The sequence below is a fragment of the Aptenodytes patagonicus genome, chromosome 4 (assembly GCF_965638725.1).
Source record: "Aptenodytes patagonicus chromosome 4, bAptPat1.pri.cur, whole genome shotgun sequence".
Taxonomy (NCBI): Eukaryota; Metazoa; Chordata; class Aves; order Sphenisciformes; family Spheniscidae; genus Aptenodytes; species Aptenodytes patagonicus.
Genome location: NC_134952.1, coordinates 4,214,467 through 4,241,287, shown reverse-complemented (window position 1 = coordinate 4,241,287; position 26,821 = coordinate 4,214,467). Strand labels below are relative to the sequence as shown.

Here is a 26,821-nt window from a genome sequence, read left to right as displayed (position 1 = left end):
AAAGGTTGTTGCAGTTCACAAGGAAGGAACAAGCAAAGATGACAGCAAATTAAGAATAAATTAGAATTAGTAAAATCTTGCTCTGAATTGTAAAGGCTCATTTTTATTATTCACATTTTCTTATGCAAATATTCATATGATCATAGAATACTTTAGGATGAAAAGAACCTTCTGCGGTCATCTAGTCCAATGCCCTGTCCAAACCAAATTGAATTAGATGAAGTTGTTCAGGATTTTGCTCAAATTCAGAGTATCTCCGAGGATGGAGAGTCTCCCACATCTCTGGACTGGAGACCTCCACCCTGCACTTGAATTTGACTACCCTCGAGGTAATTTTTTTTTTTTTCCTTATATCTAATTGGAACTTCCCATGTTTAATCTTGTGTTTGTTGCCCCTTTTCCTGTCACTATGCACCTCTGACAAGTCTGGCTCTGGCTTTTCTAGGTCCTCCTGTCAGGTAGTTGTAGACAACAATGTCTCCCCTTAGCCTTCTCTTCTGTGTACATATGAATGTATCTAAAAGAGTAGTGTAGATGATGGTGATCTCATTTTCACTGTTACAAGAGCAAGTGTTTTATCCAAAGGGAAAAACTGAGTAACTGTAGAAGGGAGGAAAAAATATCACCACTTATTGACAAATATTTAATAGCTCATAGAATCACAGAATCATTAAGGTTTGAAAAGACCTCTAAGATCATCGAGTCCAACCGTCAACCCAACACCACCATGCCCACTAAACCATGTCCCTAAGCACCACATCTACAAATCTTTTAAATACTTCCAGGGATGGGGACTCCACCACTTCCCTGGGCAGCCTGTTCCAATGTTTAACCACTCTCTCAGTAAAGACATTTTTCCTCACGTCCAATCTAAACCTCCCCTGGTGCAACTTGAGGCCATTTCCTCTCGTCCTATCGCTTGTTACTTGAGCTCACTCAAGTTGGGTAAGTCCTTCAGAAAATATTCGTGTTAGGAAATCCTGATTTACTTGCTCTCTGCTTTCTTTTGAGATTCAGTACTTTAGATAGCATTTTCCCTGAACAACAAATGCAGAAGTACTTATAGCCTCAATGATTCACATAACCCAAATGGTTTCTGTGCTTTTCACCTCAGGACAACCTTCCCTACACAAAAACAAATTAATTCAACCACATCTCCAAATCTTCCCTCTAATCCAGAATTTATGTGAAGGAGATGAAGGTATAAATTTAGCTGTTATTTAGAAGAATAGCGAAATGAAAAAGCACTTGCACTGGCTCTTTTCTTATAAAGCTCTTATCTAACAAATATTGTACATTAGGCATGATTATCTATGGACTTGTCTGCAGTTGGCATCAGAAAAATTGTGACTGAATGTCTTTTAATATTAGTCAGGATCCAAGAGCTGTTCATAGCTGGTGGCACTAGAACCCCCAGAGGCATTTTGTCAGATGTCTGTAATTGAACAATTTCACTAGGAATGCAGGCAAGAAAAATAGGGCTGCTCATAAAAACCATTGAGACGATGTGTTCGTGACCTAGGCAAGGTTTTCAAAGTTTCCATTTCTACAAATGAAGTCTTATCCTACACTCACCCTACCTAACTCCAGATGCTGGACCAAGGCATTCCAGACTCCTCCTGTGCTTGGTGGAGAAGATCAGGAACCATGGAGCACTTGAGATCTTTCATGGGTTCATTTTCCATGGAGATGGGCCAGAGTACCTCACCTTTGTAATTATAGTTAGAGATCCTAAATTGCATTACAATCCTAAAGACAGTACAGTGAATCTGGGCATAGATGCTCAACAACTGCAAAAAAATTGCCCTTGGATTTGACCCAGTAGTCCAAGAATTCAATCAAACTTAATGAACATTTTTGAGATCGTTTTCCTTAATTCTCTTTTGATCCCCAAAAGCGTCAAATGGGGGAATACCACATACTACAAAACATATCAATCCCTCCAGCCTACAGAAACCAACGAGATTGGGACCCCAAGAGAGCTACTTTATATAGATGAATGCTCCTTACAAAACAATTTAAATATTTCTGTTCATAAAAAATCAGGCCGTTTCCTTTCTCCAGCAGCTAAGTTCACAGAAAGTTTACATCACTTACACATGAATACATACCCTCAAAAGACTCCCAAGGCTAAACCCCCTGACTGTGCTTCTCTGAACACGTGGTTCAATTCACCTGCCCATGCCTCTCTCATTTTTTTTTAAGATGTTACTAATCTAACCGGTTGTCAGCGTCTACCTGAAACAACAATACCTGCTCTCTAGAAACGGCTATTGATCTCGACTAATTATAAAGGAAGCCTGGAGTGAACATCTCAGATGCAGTTGTTTACACTTGGCTAGATGAATCACTCTCCACATAGTAATGGAGATAATAGTTAAAAATTCTTCATAGTTCAAGCAAAATCTTTCTGAATAATAAAATACTCAGTTTTCATTACACCATAGACCTACTCTCATCTTTTGCACAACTTGAGTGGGGTAGTCTCCCCCTGTTATTGCAAGATTTCCTTCCTACTCTATCATTTTCAAACTGTACTTCTTAACTACAGTGAACTCTTTCTCCTGTTTTTGGTTTGGTTTTTTTTTTAATTTTTATTTGGCCATCCAGAGTGGAAACTGGGATATAGAATGGAAGACAAAAAAAGGCTGGTCTTGAAAATTATCTGAGTCTTGGAGAAGGGCGTAGTGTTTGAAACTCATCACAATTCTACAGATCTTTTCTGCCTTGAGTGTGGCTCAGTATTCTCATTTGCAGAAGGGAAATAATGGCAATATTTGCTTCTGGTTTCAGTTTTACAACGGTACACCATCATTTTCGCTTTGAGACACTCAGACGGGACTGATAAAAATCCAAAGGTTTATAATCGAACAGAGTCATGTTTAATGTCTTTGAGATGCAACTGTCCCAGAAACAGAAAGTCCGGGGTGTCAAAGCAGTCCTAGTTTCCTCCAGCAACTATACTCAGTCCAAGTGCTATTGAGCATTTTTGTTGACAATTCAAATGAGCTGAGGTTGAAGTTTAAAAGGATTGCAGTTTAAATCAACATGAAGAGTCCTCTAGAATGCTGTGCACTATCATTGTGACTTCTTTTGCTTAAAGATTAAACCAAAAGTAATTCATTTTAAGTCAATGGTGTTATACCAGCCTAAAACTACAGTAAGAGAGGGCAGAGTGATGAGCATCTATCCACCAGCTGACATGGTTTGCGAGCAGATGGTGCATTTCACAGCTCTCCCTCACTTCTCATATAGAAAAAGAAGAAGGTAAGAACCAACCCACAAAGTTTTAATTCAACTTGTAAGAGAAATCAGCCTGACAAATACAGAAAATTTGGGAATTTTACATAGCTATCTTAATCATACTGAAAAAAATGTTTGATCCCTACATATGATCCAACATCATTAAAGTATTGCTCACACCTTGCCAGCATGACTGAGGAACAAATTTGTAATTTAAATGCTGACCTGCTTAAATATATAGGTATAAATATACTAGTTACTGGTTTAGCTTTGAGTCAGTTATACACAATGTGCTTGCAAACGTAAACCAACACAATTTTTAAGAATGCCTTATTGTAAAGTAACTTTCAATTTGCAAAACACTTATGAAGATTTAACTCATTTAAATTAGCATATATTGGAACAAGTTGCTCAGACATTTGCTTTCAAACGTTTTCATATTACACACTGAACAAAATCAGCTGAAATCTAGGCCTATTATATTTTACTTTAATTTATGTACATGTAAATAATATACAGTTAAAGCAAACATTGCAATTGACTGAATACACATTCAAGCCAAAGCTGTAAAATACAGGAATCTGTTCACTTTAGACGTTTTAATTTTTTTGTAAACATAGCTGCCAGTAAAATAATTTAACAGGGGAATTAGCTTGCTAGATGTAAAATTAGGCTATTTATTCTCCCAGTGTTAGGTTACTGAGGCAAACCCACATCCTGGGGTTGCGTGGCCAAAAATTTATTAGATTTGGCACAGGCAGATTCCAGGTTAATTATCCCAACACTTTATGTCATTTTGAATATCATTCCCTCTACAAACTCCCCCCTATACACAAGTCAGTCAACTGCTGATTTGCTTATCTTATAAGATACATTTAGAGAGCAAATTTCTCTGGATTTGAAGTAATCCACTGACATCTCTGTTCCATAACATCCCCTCAGTGCTGATCAGTATCTCTAATTCACCTTAATTACTGAATGATTCCAGTTCTGATTTCCTGTTCCCAATCCTTATATCACTTTTAAAAAGAATTACCTTCCCTCTCTATGCCACCAAAATGCTTTCATATCATTGAAGTGAGATTAGGGGTACTGTACAGTTGGTCCTTATGTTTTACCTATTCTGTGCAAAAATTAGTCTCCTGCGTTATGCAAGAATAATTATGTGCAAAAACAATTTTGTAAACTCATCAACAAAGGATGTGCTTAGGATCTAAATTAAGTTTTACCTCAAAGCATTTGCCTCTGAAAAGAACAAACCTCAAACCATCTTTAACAACAGCAATTCCTATAAAGTTTTCCCAGTGAAACATTAGAGATTGGCTACCCTGCTTTTCCCTTTCCTACTTAAAAGATCAAAGTTCTTGGCTTTGCAAAGGAAAATCTGGAGACTTCAATGTGTGGTTCACTAAAGGAATAAGCAGTAGTAATAAAACTCCTTGCACACATTATTCAAAGCTAGAAAAACTACCACCTGTCAGGGAGCCAATTTTTATATTCTTTGTCCTTATTTTTCTCTCTGACAGGAAGGGAAACAGTCATCAGTGAAAGTTTTGGTAGCTTTGTAAACAGGACTTTCATTCTCCCAGAATTTTATTCAGATCTCCTATGCATTGATACAAAGAGCATCACCGAGTCATCAGGGAGGAATATCTATCCATCACTACTGACCAATCCCCAATACATGCCAGTGACCAAAGATGGAAGGCTTTGCATCCTATACCCCATTCCTCAAAGCCACCTAGTCACCTGAAAATAGAAGTACTTCATCAATCAGACTACGGACCACCTCTGCTGAAAAGGCTGTGATTGCACTCTCTTTGCCTTTGATTTATAGAGTATGCATTGCTGCCTTTTAGTGCCTTTCACTGAGATATGACAAGACTCCACACAGAGCTGGTAAAGAGCTTCAAATGAACTGGAACATCAAGATTTGCAGTATCCCTAGGGGTCAAAATCTTCATATGATCCTTCTTCTGCCCTTTAGTATGAGAGCTCTGACATCTTGACCGCCTTAATAGATACCCAAGAGGCAGAACAAGAAAAGATGATCTTCGTAGTCCATCTTGTCTGTTTTAAAATGCTGAGGGATATTAAAACAGTGAAGCAGTAATACTTGGGGCCAAGGGAAATAGGTAACAAGACAGTGCTTTAAAGTAAAATAGTAATGCATAGGTAGCGACACAAGAAAAACACCAAGAAATTCAGTTAGCAGTACCCCTGCCCGTCTCAAGTTCTTATCACAGAAAAAATCAAATGCTTTGATTTCTAATTTCAAAGGTTAAATCTCAGTTACATCTCCTGGGATGTGATTTTCTGCTTAGTTTCACATCTTCCACAATTTACTTTTGAATTTTATTTCATCTATAAAATAGGTCTTATAATTGGCCTATTGTCAATACAAAGCTTCATAAACATTCTGGAGAAAGCAAATAAAAACAGTAACAGAGACTATAGAAAATAAAAATCCCATCCTGTATAAACAGGCATTATCCACAGTTAACAATGATAAATATATAAATAACACCATTTATCTCTAATCACAAAGTACTTTAGAAAAGTGATGGCCCAGCACTACTATAATTAAATTAACGGAAGTTTAGCAATTGAGTTCAAGGGGACCGGAGTCTGCCTTTTCACAATGCAAGATAAACATTGAAGGATCAGTTTAACCACCAGTAAATGGACCACCTCTGCAAAGAAACGTGATCATTGCTTTACAGATGACATTAACTCTAGGACTTCAGAACAGGAAAGAAATGATTTTTTGCAGGTGACTAAGACAACACATGCAATTCATTCTGTGAGCCCTATGGTTAATGAAAAAAAAGAAAAGCTAACAAAAAAATCCCCCATTCTCACGTCTTTTCCCTCCACCCCCAGATCTCTAGAGAGAGTTAAAGATATACATGAGACAGGAGGTTACTCACCGTCGAGGAGTCACTGCTTCCGGTCTCAAGCGTAGCTCCCTCAGCACAGGTGGGTGGGTGGGTAGAAAGTTGACTAGCCCTGCCCCCATCTATGACATCACACTCTACCTCATAAAAGGTAGTGAAAGTGCTCTGAACTCCAGTCTGATTTCCGAGAGATACAGAAAAGAGATAGTGAGAGAGAGAGCAAGAGAAATATCGTGCCGTAGCGTAGAGGTGAGGAGAGAGGAAAACGTGTGCTGAAGGAGCTATGCTTGGTCAAGGAAACAGGGACTCTTCCACGATGAGTAACCCCGCTGTCTGGTGGTTCCTCTCATTTGCTCCCATAGCACAGGTTAAGCATGCAAGCCCTAAAGGGTTTGCCGATTGGGAAAGGGGATAAATTTTGGCACCTTTTGATGAAAACCAGAAACGGGGAGAGAAAGCTCTATCCCCATGAAAAGCTGCTTGACATCAGATTGGGCATGAATTTGGTTGATAGACTTCCGAGTAGCATTATTTTGCGTATGGTTTTGAACAGCCGAACTGCACAAAAACATAAACACTGATGCAAGCAGCTGAAATTCCAGTGACTACAACTGGAATTACACTTGCGTCCACCAGTGCTGAATAAACATTAAACAATCCAGCCCTCTGGGCTGACCCTCGAATAGAGCAAGCCAGAGGGTAGGCCACCTACACCACTATATGAAGGAGGTCAGGAAAGAATTATGTTTTTCTTGCATTGAAAATGAGAACTGACAAACTGTGCCGAAAGAACAAGTGAGGGAAGTCTAAAAATTCTGGGCATACATTTATTCACAGAGCACACTTTAAAGTTCCAGAAAATATCAACAAAATTGCAAAGAGGTGATGCTTTTAAAGACCATACATTTTTAGACAATGACAACCTTACAGGGTGAAGCGCATTTTTTCAAAAAACTTCCCAAGAACTGAAACTGGAGGGCTTAAAATGGGATATTCATTCTAATTTATTGTAAATGGAATTTTTGTCATCCAAATTCTGGAAAAGCAGGTTCGAGAGTAAACATAATTGCTTATATTATCCACTGGAATTTTCTAAATGACCTAGCTATATACTAAAATTGAAAAAAATAGTATATGCTGCTAAACCTAACTCCATTAAATAAAGCTGCTCAGAGAATGGGGGACTATTCAGTGCTGGTAAAGAGTGCTAGCATAAGATCCTGCCTTTTGGAAGATGAAAAATGAATGCTCCTTAAATCTCTTTTAAGAGTATGTATCATAAGCACACAGAGTTAATATTGATGTTTTCCCTTAGGCTTTTTGTTGCTACAAAGATCATGTAAATTGTAATCTAATAATTATTTTTTCAGTCTTAGTAATGATTAATGTGTATTCCCTGCTCTGTTTGTGTGCTCTTTGTTTTTCTCTCCTTTCCTTCTATTGTAAAAGAAAGTGTGTGACTAATGTCTAGTTCCAGTCACTTCACCTAACAACAGAAGTATTTTTCTTCTTAACCTTCAAAACTTTTATCATTATCTAATCCTGCAGTATCTGCAGATGCTACTTTAAACCAGTATATTTATGGATTTAAAAACTCAACAAATAGGCTAGTCCAGTTGACTAAATGAAGAGCTATTGTGACTGTTAAGAGATGATATATAACTTCAGGAACACAATGCAAATCTAGGCTGTATCTGAGTAATGCAAAGCGATGATAGTGCTGTGAATTGCAGTTCATAATTGAATTAAACATATGTCTGTCTGATTTCTCATTACGTCATCTTGATTCCAAGCTATTTGCATGTATGAAGATAGAGAGGAGGAAAAACACCTCTGGTACCCTGTATTGCATCTACTCCTTATTAACATGGATGTCTACTAGTCTGCCAAAGAGAAAAGAAAAATTGAACTTTTAAAGGCTTTTATGGTAAAAAGTACCAAGTAGAATTCAGTTAATTCATAACTTCGGTAATCTATGACTTGACTATTGCACCACAGTTGTTTTTGCCAAATAAAGTAGGAACATATTTTGAACTCCTGTGACCACCAGACCTTATGAAGCCTAAGCAAGCTTGCTCATTCTGATAAAGAGAAGGACGTTCAGAGGAGATATCCTTAAATATGAGAAAAATTACACTTGCAGTAGCAGTTCTAAGATCTCCTAAAAAGAAATAAATTGCCTTTTATTGGAATAGAAACATATGGAAGTAGCACAATTAAATTCCGGAAGACTGAGTATGGCCAAGAATATTCTCCAGTAACAACACAGGATAAGAAATATGGAGAAATATGGTAGATTCCATCATGATAATGTGATATAAACAGTTCAATAGATTAGGTAGCAGATGATACCCCAGATGGTATTTTGGGGTTAGCACTGCTCAAATCTGAAATCTTGTTTTGACCTGCTTAGTATGATATCTGTAGTTGATAAAGAGAAAATTAAGGGACGAGCAAAAAAGATAAGACTGATTTGTGAACATACACTGGAACACATTACTCGCCTAAACAGTGAACAAAAGCAGAGAAAAAAATATACCTAACCAAAAGCATTTTAAAAATGTATATACATTCAAGAAAGGAGGGAAATCTTCCAAGTGTTCCAAGGAATACAACTAAGATTAATTAAATGAATGCATGGAAATGGAAAGAGACAGTAAATGAAGACTTTAACACTCTAAAATATTTTCTTAAGGGACGTAAGTTAAGCCTAACAGCATAAGAAAACTATGTGAACGCAGATCAAGTCATTGATTTAATCACTTGCACCCAGGCACTAGAAATCAAGTTAAAGAAAGGGTCCATGTTCAGTTTGACATCAAAGATCTGTTGGAAAAAACACCAAAGTGCTTTCTTTCTTGCTCAAAAAGATGGACAGATGATGGGGAATGGGCAGGCACCGCTAAGGTACCAGTGGTTGCCGCCTATAAAATTTGAGTACAGCAAGACTGTGAAAAGCTGAGGAGTACCAACTGCGCAGAAACATTATATGTACTACTGGTATACCTACAGAAGGGGAAAATGGATATATTTTAAGAAATTGAAACAACAGCTTGAAAAGGCCACGTAAAAATGCCAAGCTGACACATATCATAAAAGTTTGAGACCTTAACACAGACACGCCTCTGACCCAAAGATGTCCTGCTGCTGTAGTGGATCAGCTTGATGGACGAATGGAAAAATCTTTTTTGTTCATTATCTGTCATAGGTAAGGAATGATGAAATATGTAACATCCCATCTGAGACTGTACAGTAAAGCTGTAACATCTCTAATTTTTTGACAATGGGAATGTTGAATCTAGTTGCAGGTATAAAAAAGGATGAAAATGTTTCTGCCGTCTTTTGGATTGGATATTCAGCTCCAATCCAGTTTATAGAGTTCTAATTTGGTCTTTGATGAGATTTAGGACAAATCACTTGTATGTTTCTTCTCATTTTCCAGTGATACTATTACCTACCTGGTAACCTAGTTCACAAGGTATTTTGATGATGTGTTGGTCAAAATTAGAAAGAATTGATGTTAAAAGAAAGCATTTGAGAATATCTAACAGTAAGAGGTTAGGATTGATTTTTCTGATACTGGACAGTTTTCTACTTTGACTCCATATCAATGTCTTGAATACATTATACAAAACAAACCCTTTTTGTTGATGCAGCTGCTTATCAGTTATGTAAGATGAATGTTGTGATGTGAGAACAGACATATTTTTCCTTTGCTCCTATGAGGTTCATAAATAATAATAGGAATAGTAATAACAATATGTTCCAAGTGTGGAAGAAAATATTTCAGAAGTTAAAGATATAAGGCAACTTTTAACCTTCCTCACTCAGCTTGATCTCTTCCTAAAGGCTGTTATGACCTCCTACATTTAATGGAAACACATTCCTGTTGTGACTTTTATTAAATACTTTGTTGTAAGCTGTTTTGTTCAGTATTTGCAATACTGAATATTTCCCTGCTCAGGCTGGGAAAACCTGTAATGTTTTCCCTTGAGGGCATGTCTTCTTGTCTGTGAGTTTTCTGTGTGCGTGTTACTCATCTGCAACTCAGGTTGTCAAGAACTATAATTAAAGTGAAAGAAATTGATGAGTCTGAACTGAAGTTGTTATTCTTTTAATATCTGCAAAAGCAGCGTCTGATAGTACTTTTAGTAGTGAGATTAAGTCTCACCACTATCCAAACCAGGAAGTTAAATAATTGCAAGAGCTAAAGGATGTACTTCTGCATAAGGAACACAGTCCAAAATGTCCTATTGTGTGTTAAATCTGTCACTATGTACATTCAGTTCTCCATAATTCCACATGCAAGAAACAAACCTAATTTTTATTTAAAGCCTCAGGATGCACCTGAGAATGCCCCAGGGGAAAGGAATTCTTATTTAATACAAAATGGTGAAGCTTGGTCCCAAACCACCTCCTTTAAAGGCAGTAAGACAGGAAGAGAAGTGAACATGAGATAGCACCGAAGTCCTCTCTTTCTTTATAGTAATTTTTACAGGAACAGTCCCTTAGGACCATACCTTAGGGTATGTTAGAATGGTCTCTAGGCCTTGCTAATTATTGCAGGGCTGGTGCGGTTTGTGTATCAGAAAGCCATAATATTCCCATTTTCTTCCCATTTCGTTCAGCATGGCCTGGAATAGGAAAACAAGCTGGGCTGAAGCCATAACTGCTGTAGCAGGCAAGCTTTGGATTTTAGAGTGGTTACTATTTTTAAAACAAATGCAGTATGTAATTAAGTATATACATTAATACTTCCTTCAATTCTCTAATCTTTTTCTATGATCATACTTGTTTCAAGCCTCAATCTTGAATCTGTAACACTTTGCTTTGTTCTCATGGAATTAAATGGCTTAATGTTATTTGGTATCAGAAATGCTTTTCTTTGCAGAACCCTCTTCTAACGAGAAATTTCAATAAATGTAATCTTCAGAAATTCATGAATATTTGTTACTTGATAAAGCACAAGAGCATGTTCCCTGTAGCTGAAATGCTTCTTAATAAGGATAAAAGTCTGACCTGTCTAAATTTTAACCTACTAAATGTAGACATATAGATGGTGTGCGTGCTTCTTGTCTCCATGAATATATTCTAACGAAGACAACTGCGGTGTGATTTTGCTTTGCAAATGAAATTCTAGATAACATCTTTCCATTTATGCAGGGAACATTGTTTCATAGGTATGTGTATGTGTGTTTACATGTGCATTTATATATAATGAGGTATTTTCTTAGTCCTGAAAATAGCCTTATATCAGAACGCTGTAGCTTCAAAAGAACTATTTCATAAAAAATATTTTCTTGTTGAATTTTTCAGTTATGTCTTAAGCTCCATTGATCTACTTTTCCTTACATAATGTAAACGCTGCCCACCACCAATCCACCTTCACTCAGCTGCTTTGAAGAAATAACCATAACACTAATAAAAACAAATCAATCTTTCCAAAGTCTTCTGCACTATTCTTTATGTGGATCATACTTATGATCCCCCAGATGCCCAAAGCTCAGGGTATATACTATTGTCCAATCCAGCAACAGTTATAAAGGCAAAACCATGTGAACTCACAGACACAGAAATAAGATCCTATGGGATCTTTCAGTTAGCTGAATCAAAACACCGTACAAATGTCACTTGAAAGAGACCTCTGGAGGTCTCTTGTATGACTTTTGACTTGAAACGAGTTGATTACCAACATTAGGTCTCCTCAGCTGCTGCATTGTCTACCTGGGGCTTGAACCCCTCCAAGGATGCCAATTGCATAAACTCTCCGGGCTCCTGGTCCGCACTACCTTTACTGGGAAGCATCAGGTAAGCTTCATCTAATGAACTAAATCTTGATTATTGTTACATATTTGGAAAAGGTATCGTGAATGGCTTTAAAGCCACTATAGATACATCTATTTATGTCTTTTTTTTTTCCTATTAATCTTTGAGTTGTTTCATAGGATAATTCGGAATTCTTCATTGTTTTAACTTTCAGAAAGCCCTAAGACAGTGTTTCCATAAAATACATCATACATAATGAATATATGACCATGAGGGATTTTATCAGCACTCATTTTGATTAACCCACATAACTCACTGATGCCTTTATCCTTTAGGAGCAGTAAATTGACTCAGTGTCAGGATGATAAATTTTTTATGTTACCACATCATCAGGCAGTCCCTTTCTTGCACAGTTTATTGAGGGATAGAGCCTGTGCCAGCAGGAGTTGGAGACTCCTGTATTAGTCAAATAGAAAAGCTCAAACAATTTGTTCCAGATAAAGGCTTATCAAAACCTGTATATTTATAAGTATCACGTGCTTCATATAGCCATATATTTTGGAACAGAGTACACTTACTATGGCCTTATTTCACCCTCTCCTATATCATTATGTCTGCATACACTCAAACACATCTGCAGAGGTTACTTAAATATGTCTCCGTCCCAAAAGGCACAGCTGAAACATCTCCCTGTATTTTCCATTTTTTTAATTTCTTCCAAAGCAGATGACATGAACTAGTTGAATATACAATGTAAATCGAGGTCTCTCACTTTCCCCACCTAGCCTCAGCCTTCCTGTCCTGAAAGCTGTCTTTTTACAGTGGTAACTTCAGAGCCGAAATAAACACCCTAAGTTTTTATTTTCTCTCCTTGCTTGTTGTACTAGGAGAGCAGAGATTATTGTGGAGTCCAACCAACCTTATGGTCCTGACTTTATCTCCATCCTTTCCCACCATTGCAATTCTTTGATTTCATATTCCTACCTTGCTTTTGGGTTGGCTTTTTCTTCCCCTGACCCTTTCATATCTCATATTTCAAGTCCCTTGGCTTACTTCTTTATTATTTCCAAAGTCCTCTCCTTTACCACTGTTTTCATTCCAAGCCTCAAACCAGAACTCCTTTCCACCAACACCATCCTAAACAAATATCTTTCCATGAGTCCCATCTCACATTATTTTCACAGCATTGATACATACAATACACTGTTCGTATCTGCAAACTCCCTTTTTTGCCATTCTAACTTCTTACTAAAATCTTGTGGGTGAAACAGTGGGGAAACATGAAAAGCAACTTGCAAAAAAAAGCCTAAATTAAAAAAGAAAATCACAAAAGTCAAATTATATTCTTAAGCAATTTAGTAATTATCTATATGGTCCCTGGGTCCATCTTTCACTTTCCTTTACCAATTTGAGTATATTCACTTGTGTTATATCCACTTGTCTTGTATTACCATAACCCAAACCCTAGTCTTGCAATGATGTCAGCTTAGACATAGGACTGTATCTTTTCTTTGTGGTGTGTAACACTTTGAGCACCCACTGTCCAACAAACATGAACACAGCAGTTATTGAGGAATAACTGCTCTTACCCTTAGCTCCAAGTAAATTGAATCGCTAGCAGACAAAACACAAAATCTCTCTTAGTGATATCTATTAATCTTTAAGTACAGCTAGGTCTTAGCTCAGGTGTCTTCTACTGAAAACACTGACAGCTTGCCAGTCTAAGCAGCCCAGCCCAGAAATATCTACAAAGCCTGGTTTGTCAGACTGTTTCTGTGAGCATACTTCATGTAGCATTCTTCCATTTCTGTTATAAATTAATAGTAAAACTTATTTTGTTGCTAGCTAAATAACATGAGTAATCTTTTTGCACTCCTGAGAATCTTGAAGAAAAGGAACACGACAGTTTTGTCAATTTGCCAACTCTCCCTTCAGCAAATTTTCTTTTACATAATGCTAAATTTTTTCCTGATTCAGGAGGAATTAAATTACTTTATTTACCAAACTCCAAAACAACATTTTCTCCATACTCTTAAGTATTTTAAATGCAAAGGTTCTCTCTGATTGACTACTTGAAAACAAACAAACAGAAGAAAAACCCCAGAAAGGCTTTCTGATGCAGGGAAATTGAAAACCACATCAGTGGCTCTTAAGCAACTGCTTATGCACAGGTTTTTAATCCAAATTCAATGAGAGATGGCCTTACTCACTTTTAATGCCAGGGGTACTTCAAATTACCTGACTTTTCTTTGAGACTATAGAATTCATAAGTAGCAACTTGATATGCCACTGCCCATATGGGTACCATTTTACAGCACAAGGTAGTTTAGGGTGATTCAGCCTTAAATGAAAGAAAAGCGTGACCTTTAAACCATTTTGTTTTACTAGATGTAAGATCCATAGGCAGAATCGATAGGGAAACTGCCAGCTCACGTGAAGTAACTGCTGGATGGACACTTATTCCGTGATAAATAATGAGGCTCATTTTTTTGATGAGGACAAGCTATTTCCAGTTACCTTACTCTTATCACTGATCAAGAATAAACATACAGACAGTTATTCTGCAGTATATCACAGATCTGTTAATATTTTTATGTATCCAACCTCCCAGCCCAGGTGTTACAGGAATTTTCATAATGTCCTACCCAAAGTTAATGGGGTGGCTCCAGCCCTTTTACCTGCCTTTTTCTCCCAAAGTCCTCAAATTCACCAAGCAAGAACTCCTAGATGAAGTCACAATCTTAACTAAACTGTCTTGTATCTTCAAAATGTTATAAGAATCCTTCTCTTAGTATCGTAGCTCAGCCTATTACGCTAAGATAAATGAGCCTTTGAAAATAACTGGAAATTGGACCCAGCTAAAGTATATGTTTGGAGTGTGCTTTGGCTATTGATTCAGTATTTTTGGACAGCGTTCAAAGGTACATGGCTGTTACTCTGCATGACACTGCATATCTATCTGGCTCAGAAGTTTAAGACTCACTGGGCAAATTTTCTGATAATACAGCTGATTATATCTGTAGAGTTCTAAATCAAACCTGAAAACAATAGGGGGCTGCCTAGGAGAAGGGATTTTCTTAGATTCTGTTCAATACAATCCTGCAGGAAAAACTGTAGCAAAGCTACTAACATAAACAAGAATTTTAAAAAATGCAAGCTCGTAGCCTAAATGGAGAGTAGGTAAATGAGCTGATCAGCTTCAGAGCAGCAGGAAACAGAACAAGTGGATATCTATCCTAGGGTAAGAAATGAATACATAGATCTGTTTTGTTGTAATGGTCTAGCTAACAAGACTCAGACAGGAATACTAAAAAAATAAAGTAGCCCTAGAGTTAGAAGAGGTCTGAATTTTTATCCAAATAGCAAACATCATGGTTAAAACCAACGCTATTCAACAAAAGCAGCTATCACAAAAAGGCTATCATTCAGCAAGAGCTAAGTATATGTATGTAAATGGTATTTACTTCACTGAGAGTAGCATATGCTCAGCACCTCAGAGGATTCATTCCAATACAATGGTGCAACTGATTATGGAGCAAATATACATTACATTAAATAAACTAAGGCAAGAGACAAAGAAAACTATTTTGAAGTGCTTTTAGTCTGTGATTTTATTGAAGGAGGTTGTTTATTCTTAGAGGGGAATTAGAAATTGAATATTCAAATTTAAAATTACAGAAATGTATATCTGTTTATGGACCAAGGTCAAAGAGACTTTTATTAGGAACAGGGATATCATCTACACAGATTAGAAATATTTTTAAATCTTTTGCATTATTTAATATTAATTCCTTTTTGCTTTTGTCTAACTTCCTCCTTACCCCTTTTCTTTACTTTCTTCCCTATAATCTTCTTCAAGTTTACAAGGCTCTCACTGAAGAACAGGTATCACATAGTTTTTCCTTATTTTACTTTTTAAAACTCAATTGGAATCAGGAATTAAGAGTCTCACCTTGCAACATAAAGGGCCAAGTCAACAGATAGTCTAAATTGGCCTTGCTCTATTGATATTAATGAGGTTAGGCTGACGTATGCTAACTCTCAATTGCCAGATCTTGCTTATCTGGTGAAAATAATTTTTCTATCTGCATGCAGGGAATTTGATGGGAAAGATCAAAGGAGAGAAAAAGCTGGAGGAAAAGGAATGGAAGAAAGAAAGGGAAAAACAACAATGGGTTCTTTCCTTTACCGAAATAATTTACACTTCAGGAGTGTGACATTTTCTTACTTTTTGATCTGTTTTTCTATTTGCAGCAAAGTCAATGATGCCAAAAAGAACCCCTTCATATGCTATGCTAGTATTGTTACCGTAAGTAACCAATCTATAGAGGAAAAAGCAAACAAGATCGGCTTTATGCTTATCTTCAGAGATAAACCATACCAAACTACTGAATCTTGTGGGAAAAAAAGAAATAGAAGTTTCACCAAAAGATATATAGCATGTTATATGTTATGTACACAGTATTTTTGAAGTTATTGCAACACATTTTTCTCTAACAGAACTATAAGAACTGTGGGGTGGCTTTCATCTGTCTTTTAGGTTTTAATTGGTTTTATGTCTCTTTCCTTTTTACATAAATATACATATGCCCACACATAGATTCATACATACATACGCATACATTCATTTCATTTATAAATATTTACTAATATTCTTAATAATGCAAAAACTCAAGCAGAGATTGTAGTCCCCGTTATAGTTCTGAATCATAACTCATCTTTTGGATCAATCTGAATTATATTGTGGTTCTTTGTAAACACAGTAGTAAATTACAATCTTGCAATAATCATCCTGGTGCTTGATATTAACATCAAAACACTTCAATATAGTGCATTCACATAAACTTACTTCTGTAGTCATAGGTTGGGAAGCTTGAATTCTGGATTTCTATCGTACTTTTAACATTGTACTGTATGCAAGTTGCCAAATAATGGTATTTCATTTTAATATAAATAAAATACTGCTAATTTGTAATTGGCTATCCAAGAGAAAATGAAGAAGAAGATGGAAGCAGAAGCAGCAAGTAGACAAGCAGATGTAGATGTGCACTTGGATACCAGATCTCTGGATAGCAAAGGAGCATACAGTACCCAGCACCTTGAAGATAAACAGCTTGGAAAACACTATCAGGAAAGCACTGTACTAACTGTGTTATACCAGATAACAAGATAACGCTCTCAAAAAGGGATGCACAGGAGTTCAACTCTCTATATCACCTCCTGTTCAGAGCAACAGCAGAAGAAGCAAGCTGGGCAATCTTAAAATTTTCTGTATGTCAGTACTACTGAGTCTTTGGAACAGACTCAAATAATTTCTGTGGTTGAAGCTAGTTTTGCCTTTGTCTGCAACTGACGGTAAAAACCCAACCAAACAGAAACACAATGGTGATGAAGCCTGGTAAGCAGCAGATGCTAACAATGCCAGACTGGAAATGATGAAGTCAAGCGGTTCGGCCACTTAAATTTCATAACAGATGGTGATGTTCCAGTAACGAATAGATGCTAGAGATTCACAATGGCTTATTCAGCATCCACATACACTGAATAAAGAGACTTGAAAAAGAAACACACACAACCACAAAAGCCAAGCTGGTAGAAGCACTGATTTGGGTAATTGTTATAGATAGATGAATATGACAACTCAATGGGTATGAAAAGCTGGACCCAGATGGCAGTAGGTAAGAAAAGATCATAGCATTTACTATGCAGCACAGCTGTCAGCCATACAAGGACAGATCACTCCATTAATATCAGGAAAATGGAAGAGGATCTTTTCATTGCTGTGGGAAGATCAAGGTATTAAAATTACATATGTACATACGTCAAGAAGTGAAGACCAATTGCAGGACAGACACAGGAACATTTAAGCAGCTCCTTTTAGGATTGCATATGACTTCAGAATGTTTGATCCAAGAAAGCCTGGCAACTGTTTAAGACCTTCTATAGTGTTTTGCAAAAAATCAAAATGTTATGCAGTTGAGAACATTTGATCTGACTTCTGATATGTTTGAGGAAGGCCAGTGATTTCACTGGGGAATCTTATGGATGAAATGAAGGGCACAAGTTAGTTGTCCTAACAATCTTCGTACTTGATTGGGCTTAAACAATGAAAGGGTGCTTTTTCAAAACCGCATTTGAAAACTTGTTTCAAGTATCTTGGGTCTCACAAATTGCCATCATTTTGAAAATACACTCAGGAGAGTGAAACTTTATACTTTTTCATACATATGGTCTGTATTGGAGTTACAAGATAACAAAGGTGTCATGGGGCTAATACCAGAGAGATTAGTTAAAAGAACAAAACAAGAAAATCATGAAGAGCAGCAATTTGCTGCTGCTTGGTTCTAGTAATCTCCCAGAGGCACACAGTCCGACATTAGGAGAAGGAAAGAAAAAATAGTTTAAGAATGTAGAAAACTCAATGTTTATAATATTACTGCTGCTGCACATTCCTGTCTTTATTTATAAAAAAGATTGTGTGTAAAAGGTTCGTAGTGTTCATTGAAAATAACTGAAATAACTGGACGGGAATTAGTGTCTATATCATTGTGCTTGCCAATAGTATTTGAAAACAGCACATGCATCAAAAATTAAAATATTTTGCTGGCCTTCCAGAGTTTTTGCTAAACCTAGTGTGCATTGGAACCTGAGTGAATGAAATCCCATTAGTCATCACCATCTTAACAATATGCACTTCATACAGAGCTGGCTTCTGCACAGAGGAAGGAAATTACCAGTACTAACAAAGGAAAGAAGATTTATAATGAGCAAATATACAAAAGCTCCAAATAATTATAATATTCACAGCTTGGCAATGGCTTTCTAGGCTATGAAATTCCTTTTCTTTTGGACAAATGAAGATTTTACAAGGTTAGTATAAACAAAGGGTAATTGGAAAAATCAAATTGCTCTACACAAGTTATTGTAAGGTCTGGAATAATGGCGATAAAATTTTAAAAAGCTTGCTTATGAATCACTGTATTTTTGTTCTGTACATTACTGCCGTCAAAAATGCTCCCTTTCAAGTGCTACATGGGAAACATAAATGGCTAAATACAAATACCAGCTTACCCCTGATACAATAAGTTCTCCTCCCAGGTTCTGAACTTCTGCCTTCACTTTGCTGCAGATATTGAGTTGGTGGCAGTAGAGGGCAATGCGCTGCAGGTATGCAAGCAGATCCTGTTTGCAGGCTGAGTCTGGGCACTACAACAAAAGAAATATTTGATTAGATGTAGCTGAGTTTATATGATTATAGAGAGGTAGTCAGAGGAGATAGCGGCAATGTGCGTGTATTTGGTGGATCCATTTCACTTCGTCTTTATGTGAGATATTCGATGAAATGTGAAAATTCAAACTCTACCTTTAACTCAAGACTCATGAACTGTAACCTCAAGATGCACTTTTTGTAAAAAGAAACCTCTCTGTCAGCCACTAATGAAAGACAATGAAAATAATATGATTGCTATGTTTGTGGGGGAGGTTCCCTTATGATATCAGTTTGTACAGAACAGAAGAATCTATTGAGCAACCAAAAGACCAAGTTTGACCTGAAACTCCAGGTTGCCTGTTGGGTGTCCGGGTTAAGATACAACATGGACCAGTTAAAGCCCAGATACACCCAGTTCTGACCAATTACCTCCACTCTAATGCCAACTCTTGACTGTCTTGCCAGCTTCCCTGGCATTTGTGCAGACCTTCAGAGGACACAACAAAAGCCAGGCCCCTTACTGACACACTAAGGACTTGAGAGGCAGAGGTGAGGCTGCTTGGGTTTGGTATTGACAGATTTGGCAAGCTTATTGTTAATGCATAAATACCTTAATCTGTGCCAGAAAAAAATTATTTACTAAAGTTTAAGTGACATATTACAGAGCCTCTCAGAAGATGACATCAGTATTGCAGCCCTGCTCAAGAACACAATGAGTTAAGTTGGTCCCTCTGCATGTCTAAGGGATACCTCTTCGTATTAGAGGGAAGGCTATATACAGTCCTGTGCCATTTTGGATGCTGTGCATCTCAAATGTGTTTTGACACAAATTACATACGGTCAAACATGGTAGACTCAGTGAAGGTTTTATAATCCATATAACTATAAAAGGCCCAAGTACTATTTATTCATAGTCTTTGGGACTCTTAATAGAAACTGCATCATCCCCCACAATATCAACAGCATAATAAACAACAGTCTTGTAGTTAATATTCAAAGTCTTGCCTCAAGAGTACGGACCTCAGTAATTCACTCTGATGAAACATTGCTAAAAGGGTCCATTGCTAACAGCATGTCTCCGATAAATACTCTTTGGGGCTACCCAACAGTGTCTGACCGACAATGTTCTCTGAATGTATAGCTTGGGGAACAAAGATTCCGAATATGTCTTTTTAACATCTTAACAAAGTTTATGTTCAATTTTTGTAAAATATTATCAGGGCACTTCAACAAAAACTGATAGAATTAAACACACACGAGTGAACAGCGTCACAACCTCTGACTTGAGATGACTGCTCTAGCCCCAACAGCTAATGCTGGCAAGGAATATGTTTGCGGTGAAGTAGTTGCATATACTGTTGTCTATAACCCTGAGAGCGGACGCTTTGTTTTTTCCTCTCCCTTTAAAACTAACAATAAACAAAGCTGGAGGTTCATTGTGGCTGTTAGGTTTAATCTGCTCTATACTTATGGCAATGCTATAATGCCTCTCTTTCTCAGACAGTTGCCACATCTTTCAGGCATGAATCCCTAAGAGACCTCTTCTCCCTACCAGTGACAGTTTAATACAGAAATATTTACCCTACTCTTGAAGTCTATGAACTGAAAGAAATGAACTTTAAAGCAATACTTCTAGAGAGCTGACAAGGCTTTAAATACAAGTACCTTGGAGCAAATGAAAGTGTAAGATCTCTCTCATTGGAACAGTAATTAAAAATGCAACTGTCCATAAAAAGTTTATATTGCATGAGTGTCTCCAAAGTTCTGTAAAATATCATTAAAGTGCAAGCATTAAAACAAACACTTAATTCTCATAGTGATTTTAATGTTTATTTTTAAAGTGTGCATGTTACAGCCTTCTGAAATTTAAAATGTGACTCAAGCCAATGCACTCTAAGCATAGCAAGTCTCTTTGTGTTTCTTTCTTTAAAATATTCCATGTCTGCAAATATTGTAGACTAGGAATTTCATCAGCTGACAGATGGATTTCTTCTCTCATGCTAAAATGAACAGATGCTATATTTGAAGGATTGGAATGGGTTAACGACAGGAAAAATGCTTACTGATAATGAAGAAAACCTAACCCCCAAATTTCTGAGGTTATAGGAAAATGGGCAGCTTCAGGTTTCTTGCCACTCTGGCCCATATTCCCTGGCAGGATGTGTTACACACTGTTACATACTTACTTGAAGAAGAAAAAGAAATAGTTATTTTGAAGAGAAAGACTAGAGGCAAGGAAGTTATCAGTTCCCACATCCAGCAAAATTTCTTCTGATGACAATGAAAGGAAAGAAACTATAGGAAGTTTACAAAGGAAAAAATAGTCAAATTTAATTTGCCTAAGTCTAAAATTAGCTACCTAGAACCTGGACTTGAAATTTGGCTCTTGACTTTTAATATGATGCTTTCTCTTTCTCTCCAGATGGATAGATAATCCAATCTGAGCTGAATATAGCAAGTTCATCTTTCCAGTTGTGACATAAATTTGGTAATGGGACTGAGGACACAGACCCTAGAACATGGAGCAGGGGGCTGTAAGGTGAAAGCACGATACCCTGACGCAAAGCAGAAGAAAGGGAGTCAGGCAATCTCGAAAAAGAAAAGTGCCATATCAAGGGAAATTGCTGGAAGAACAAGTTGAAAAGAATATAAGGATTCCTAGGCATATGGCAAGGGTAACAGAGCATCCAAGTCTCTACTGCTTTCATGACAGCAAATATATCAGTCTAATTCTAATACAATCACCTGGGTCCAGAAGTGAGGCTGTGGAACAATTCAGGCATTTCTGAGGTTGAGAGAGACTCATTTATGACTTCCCTGTACTGCAAAACCCAAGCTGATTGGTATAGAAGAAACAACTTATATTCAATGGGTAGATCAGTATCCAGGCAGTGACTTTCAACAGGTAATTTTCTGCCAAGTAAAGATAACCTTTTCCTGCAAAAGGGAACTCATTGTTAGAGGTTACATCATATTTCTGCTCATTTTTGTTGTTACCTGGTCAGCTACTGCCCGTGCCAATTTGTCCATTCTCGATCCTGCCTCTGCAATCTTCTTGGCCGCGTTAATGACATCTGATGTATTCTTCAGGGGGCCTTTACCTCTGCAAAATACAATACAATTATGCACAATCTAAATAAATCATGAAAGGCAACAGTTTTAGTGACCCTGTTTAGTGTTTGATTTTAAAATAGTAACACAAATGAATTCTTAATTTGTTACAATTTCACCTTTTAACTACTTTATAATACAGCTTGATTAAGAAATCGGTCTGCTATATTTCCTCTCTCTTACAAAATGCCTCACTAGCAATTTAGTCTGATGGTGCCTTCAAGCACATGAGCTATACTTAATAGTATATGCATTTTTAAGTGCTCGTTAAGACAACATTCTTTCTGGAATACACAACTATTTCAAAATTATGTTATTCCCAAGCCAGTGCTAAATGTTAAGCCTGTCATGTCTAGAGCAAGAATGTCGCATTTTAGAAAATCTTTTTTAGCAGATTTTTGTCAGAAAACAAAGATACGTGAAGCATAATCCTTATGTTACACTTAAATGTTACACTTAAAACATGTATAATTAGCTTTAAGACTGATCTTTCACTATACTTTTAAGATGATGCACAAAACTCTGGTTTTAGTCATTAAAGTCACCAAATTGTATATACACAAAAAGTAAAAAGTCACTACAGACTTTTCTAAGTTTGCTTCAGACCCAAACTTTAATCCTGTTTGTAATAATAAATTTGCTCGTGCTCCTGAGAATGGCTCAGTTGGAAGTGAGCTGATTTTCCTTTTTTTTTAGTTTTTTAGAGATATGTGGAGAAATATAGCTTCAGACAAGACTGATGGAAAGTCATAATATGATCAAACAGGGGTTTTTAAACTAAAACTGAAGGCATTTTTTCTAAGCACAACATATTTTTGCATTTTTTTCACCTATAATGCCAAGAATAACATACTGAAGCATATTTCCATTTTTATGTTCTTTCCATACTTTCATTTCAACGTTAAACAGATATTGAAACGCAAGTATCCTGCTTTTGTTGAACTTAAACCATAGCAAAAATCCTTCCTAGTGACCTCGTATGCTTCTACATTAATTACATCAGCAGATCTGACTGTCACAAACTCCATGCATTTGAAAAATTAATGTATTTTAACACTGCTGAGGTTACAGTCAACCAAAAAGGTGTGAAAGGTTTTGTTCTGTTTTAATGGAATATATTAAACAAGTTTTTATTGAAACTGATGTAGACAGAGGTGCACTTTGATTTTTTTTTTTTTTAATTTACTTCAAATGTGACTAGTTTTCTCTCATTCTCATATTAGTTCTGTTCTTTTGATGGTAGAAAATGTAATTACAAAACTTTCAACTTGATGTTCAATGTATCAAAGGTTGTCCGGGAGGTTGCAGAAAGTGTTCATATTCTGGGCTGTTGCTTTAGGACATAATTTCTTCCTTCTGTGAAATTATGTGACTGTTTGGACAGTTTTTCACTCTTTTTTTGCGCAGAAGGATCAGAGACCAAAGACAATACAAATACAAAAGTAATTAAGATTCCTCTAAAATATCACCCTTCACAGGAGGTTCTACACTGCCATTTGGTATACAGGAGTGGTGAGTCTACTGCAAAAAGAATAGCTGTAAAAGCACAAACTGAGAGAAAAACAAATAAACTGAGAGAATAATTACTTGGAAAGAAGTATAGTAGTAATCTATTAAAGTACACAAACTTTCTATACACATAATGAAATTTAAAATGGATAAAAATGTTTGCTGTTGCCTGTTACTAATTAACTAACTATGCAAGTGCAAATAGTCAAGTTATTTGCAAATTAATGGTATTTATGCACCACCACCCCCATCTATCTATCAGTCATGTGCAAACCCCGTATTGTCAATGCAGAGACTGTCTCCTCCGAATTGGGTTGAAGGCTCCAGACACAAGGCATGTGATCAGCTGGAGATTAAGAAATCTATTTGAGCATTTCAGTGAGATGAATAAATAAAAGGATGTCTTATTTTAATTCTGAAGAAAAATACGAAGATTTTTTTTTTCCAGTTTTGTCTAATCACATTTTGATAAATACCATTTAAACTTTTGAACTCCCATTAAAAATAAACACTGAAAAACCTTTGATTTTTTTATGGTGATCTGTAATTCAAAGAATCTTGTAAAATGTTCTCCCTGGTGTATTAACCATATGACTATATTTAAACAAACTAAATCTGTTTATATGATATTATTAACGAATGGCCTTTTGATGCTTTGCAATTAGAAAAGAACAAGGCATCAACAGAAAAAAGAAATGAAAGAAAAAAAAAATCATTACTGACAGGCTCCAATAAAGTATTAGATCAAAACAGTTTCATTTCATTTGGGATATTTTTTTGAAAGTTCAGTGTTCAAAATGATATAAATAGTTTTGCCATTATTTTTGATTGACACAAATTGTGTTGAGATGTTGAAAGTTCAGAGAGGCACATGCATTTAGATGGGTACTAAATGAAATGTCAGTTGAGTGTCTGCAAGGTCACAGACTATCTTTGCTGCTGAATTTCAAGATGAGCTGCAAATAAAACAGATTTGCAAATAGGACAAAAACTTCATGTGACTAATCCCATTTGGAGAAATACCCAGAGCAGTCACGTGTAGAGAACTTTAGAACCCATCCCATTACGTATGATGTATGTTACCTGGCTTTGCATGCCCCAAAACACAGCACATCATCTCAGTAGACTATAAATTGCAACAAAAAGGAAAGATGTGGGGTGTCTGAAGAAGTCCTCAGCACAGGTTATTTTGTCCTTACCTAGTAAAGTCTGTCATTTCCATCATAATCATGCACATCTGCTTTGCCAACACAATGATGTCATTACCACTGTCATCCCACTTGGCCACCTCCGCATCCAGTTTGCTCTTTTCTTGGTGGAATATCTCTACCTGCTCGGCAATCTTAGCCTTCTCCTCCTGGGGAAGCTGAGCCATGATAGCCTGAAGAAAAAATGGAAGAAGTTGGGCATGAAAAAAGGAAGCTAGAAACTGTACGTTTCCAGTGGTCCAAACGGCATGCCCAACTTCTAGTTTCTTTTCATGGGAGTTGAAGATGCCAAGCAAAATCCAGTAGACATTTGACTTCTGTTAGGACGGGCAAAAACAAATTCACAGGATGTTTATAGCTCTTCTTACAACTTCAAGAATTTAAAAATTATATATGTGATGCCATGATATAAAGGGTTTTCTGCTTAACCCAACACTAAAATAAGCTATGACATGCAAGATAATACATTTGAAGTGAATTGTAATGAATTTACCTTTCAATAATATTTAGTGGTCTAATTGTCTCTTGGAAGATATGCAAAAAGGCACTACACAGGTTGATAATAATCTGTCTCGACATTATCAACAAAGCAGAAAGTTCCCCGCCCCCCCAAAGAAAAGAAAAAAGAAAACCCTACGAAATTATAATAATTCCTCTTGAAGATAAAATGGACACTTCCAATAATGATTTCCAAGTTGAGCTACTATTTGGCTTTAGGGGTTGTGAAGACCACATTATGCATTTAATGGGGTATGACACATATTTAAGTGTCATTACATTTTTTCTTGTTTATGTCACTTTCAATCAGCTGAAGTCTTTCTCTACATATTCTTAAAATGCTCTTGGCTTTTAAAAATTCATAATTGACCTTTTCCAAAACTGAAATTAAAAAAGGTTATAAACAGTAGATCAGAAAATGAGAAATTTGCAAGTTAATCAAATTAAAATTCACCACAAGTTTTAATTAGGCCATATCAATGTAACTCAGCAGTTTCAAATGTTAGCATATTAGTCTTTTCACAGAAAAATGCAGTGTAAGTCAAGCTAATAAATAAATATATAAAATACACATAAAACGCTAGAACAGATGAATTAACTGAAATTGAGAGAATGTGACAGGGGTAGTAAAATCTGGAAAGCCGATCTGTATGTCTTGCATGTGGTTTCTTTCTGCGGGCAGCTTCACCTGCACACCCTTTAAACTGGTATACAGTGTTTTAACATTTCTATTCCAGCTGCTGATGTGTTTTCAAAGAAGCTGTATCCTACAGCAAATGCAGCTCATGTATTCAGGTTTTATTTCTATTGAAGACCAACACAAGTCTTTCTACTGAAATACTAATAGCTTTATGAAGTAAGCATATTAAAAAAAAATCCATAACATTCCACAAATAAAAATCCAGCTTTTTTACAGAAAAGGTTCAAATAAGATACTATTCTGCTTAGCAGGCTCATTTCAATGAGTCACTCAAGACTGTGGACTGGGCAGCTTCTGCTTAGCATGTTTTCATTTTAGGTTTTCGTCGTTTGTTGCTTCTTGTGGCATATTGCATTCTACGTTATTCAGGAATGGGACTGTCTTTATAATATGTTTATACAGTGTGTAGCTGATCAAAGCAGAAAGTTTTAAGTGCAGCAGTGATAACTGCAATAAATGTAATAGAATTTAAGACTCCTAAGTCCCTAGGTGAACTAGATTCTTAGTAAAAATATTACTGCAGTCTTTACTTGGTTTTCAGATCAAGAAAGGATGATAAGCTACCCAATCCTAGATGTAACTAAAAAAAATAAAAAAGACTGTGAAATAACTGTATTGTATCTCAATACTTTTGTACCTGAGACTTACTTTCGTAGTCAATTCTTTCAATATATCAAAC

The 26,821-nt window shown here is 36.5% G+C and overlaps 1 protein-coding gene across 2 annotated transcripts in view; it reads right to left on the bottom strand.

Annotated features, from left to right (window-relative positions):
- Positions 1–26,821, bottom strand: part of CTNNA2 (catenin alpha 2) — a 548,499-nt gene that overhangs the window by 11,691 nt on the left and 509,987 nt on the right. Inside the window, exons 15-18 of one of the 2 annotated variants that reach the window (XM_076335693.1) lie at positions 24,936–25,117; positions 22,114–22,219; positions 18,978–19,112; positions 6,174–6,317 (exon numbers count right to left, since the gene is read on the bottom strand). In XM_076335693.1, coding sequence (XP_076191808.1) covers positions 6,174–6,317; positions 18,978–19,112; positions 22,114–22,219; positions 24,936–25,117 — 567 coding nt within the window. The remainder of the gene's footprint in view (positions 1–6,173; positions 6,318–18,977; positions 19,113–22,113; positions 22,220–24,935; positions 25,118–26,821) is intronic. The other variant, XM_076335695.1, reaches the window with a different exon arrangement.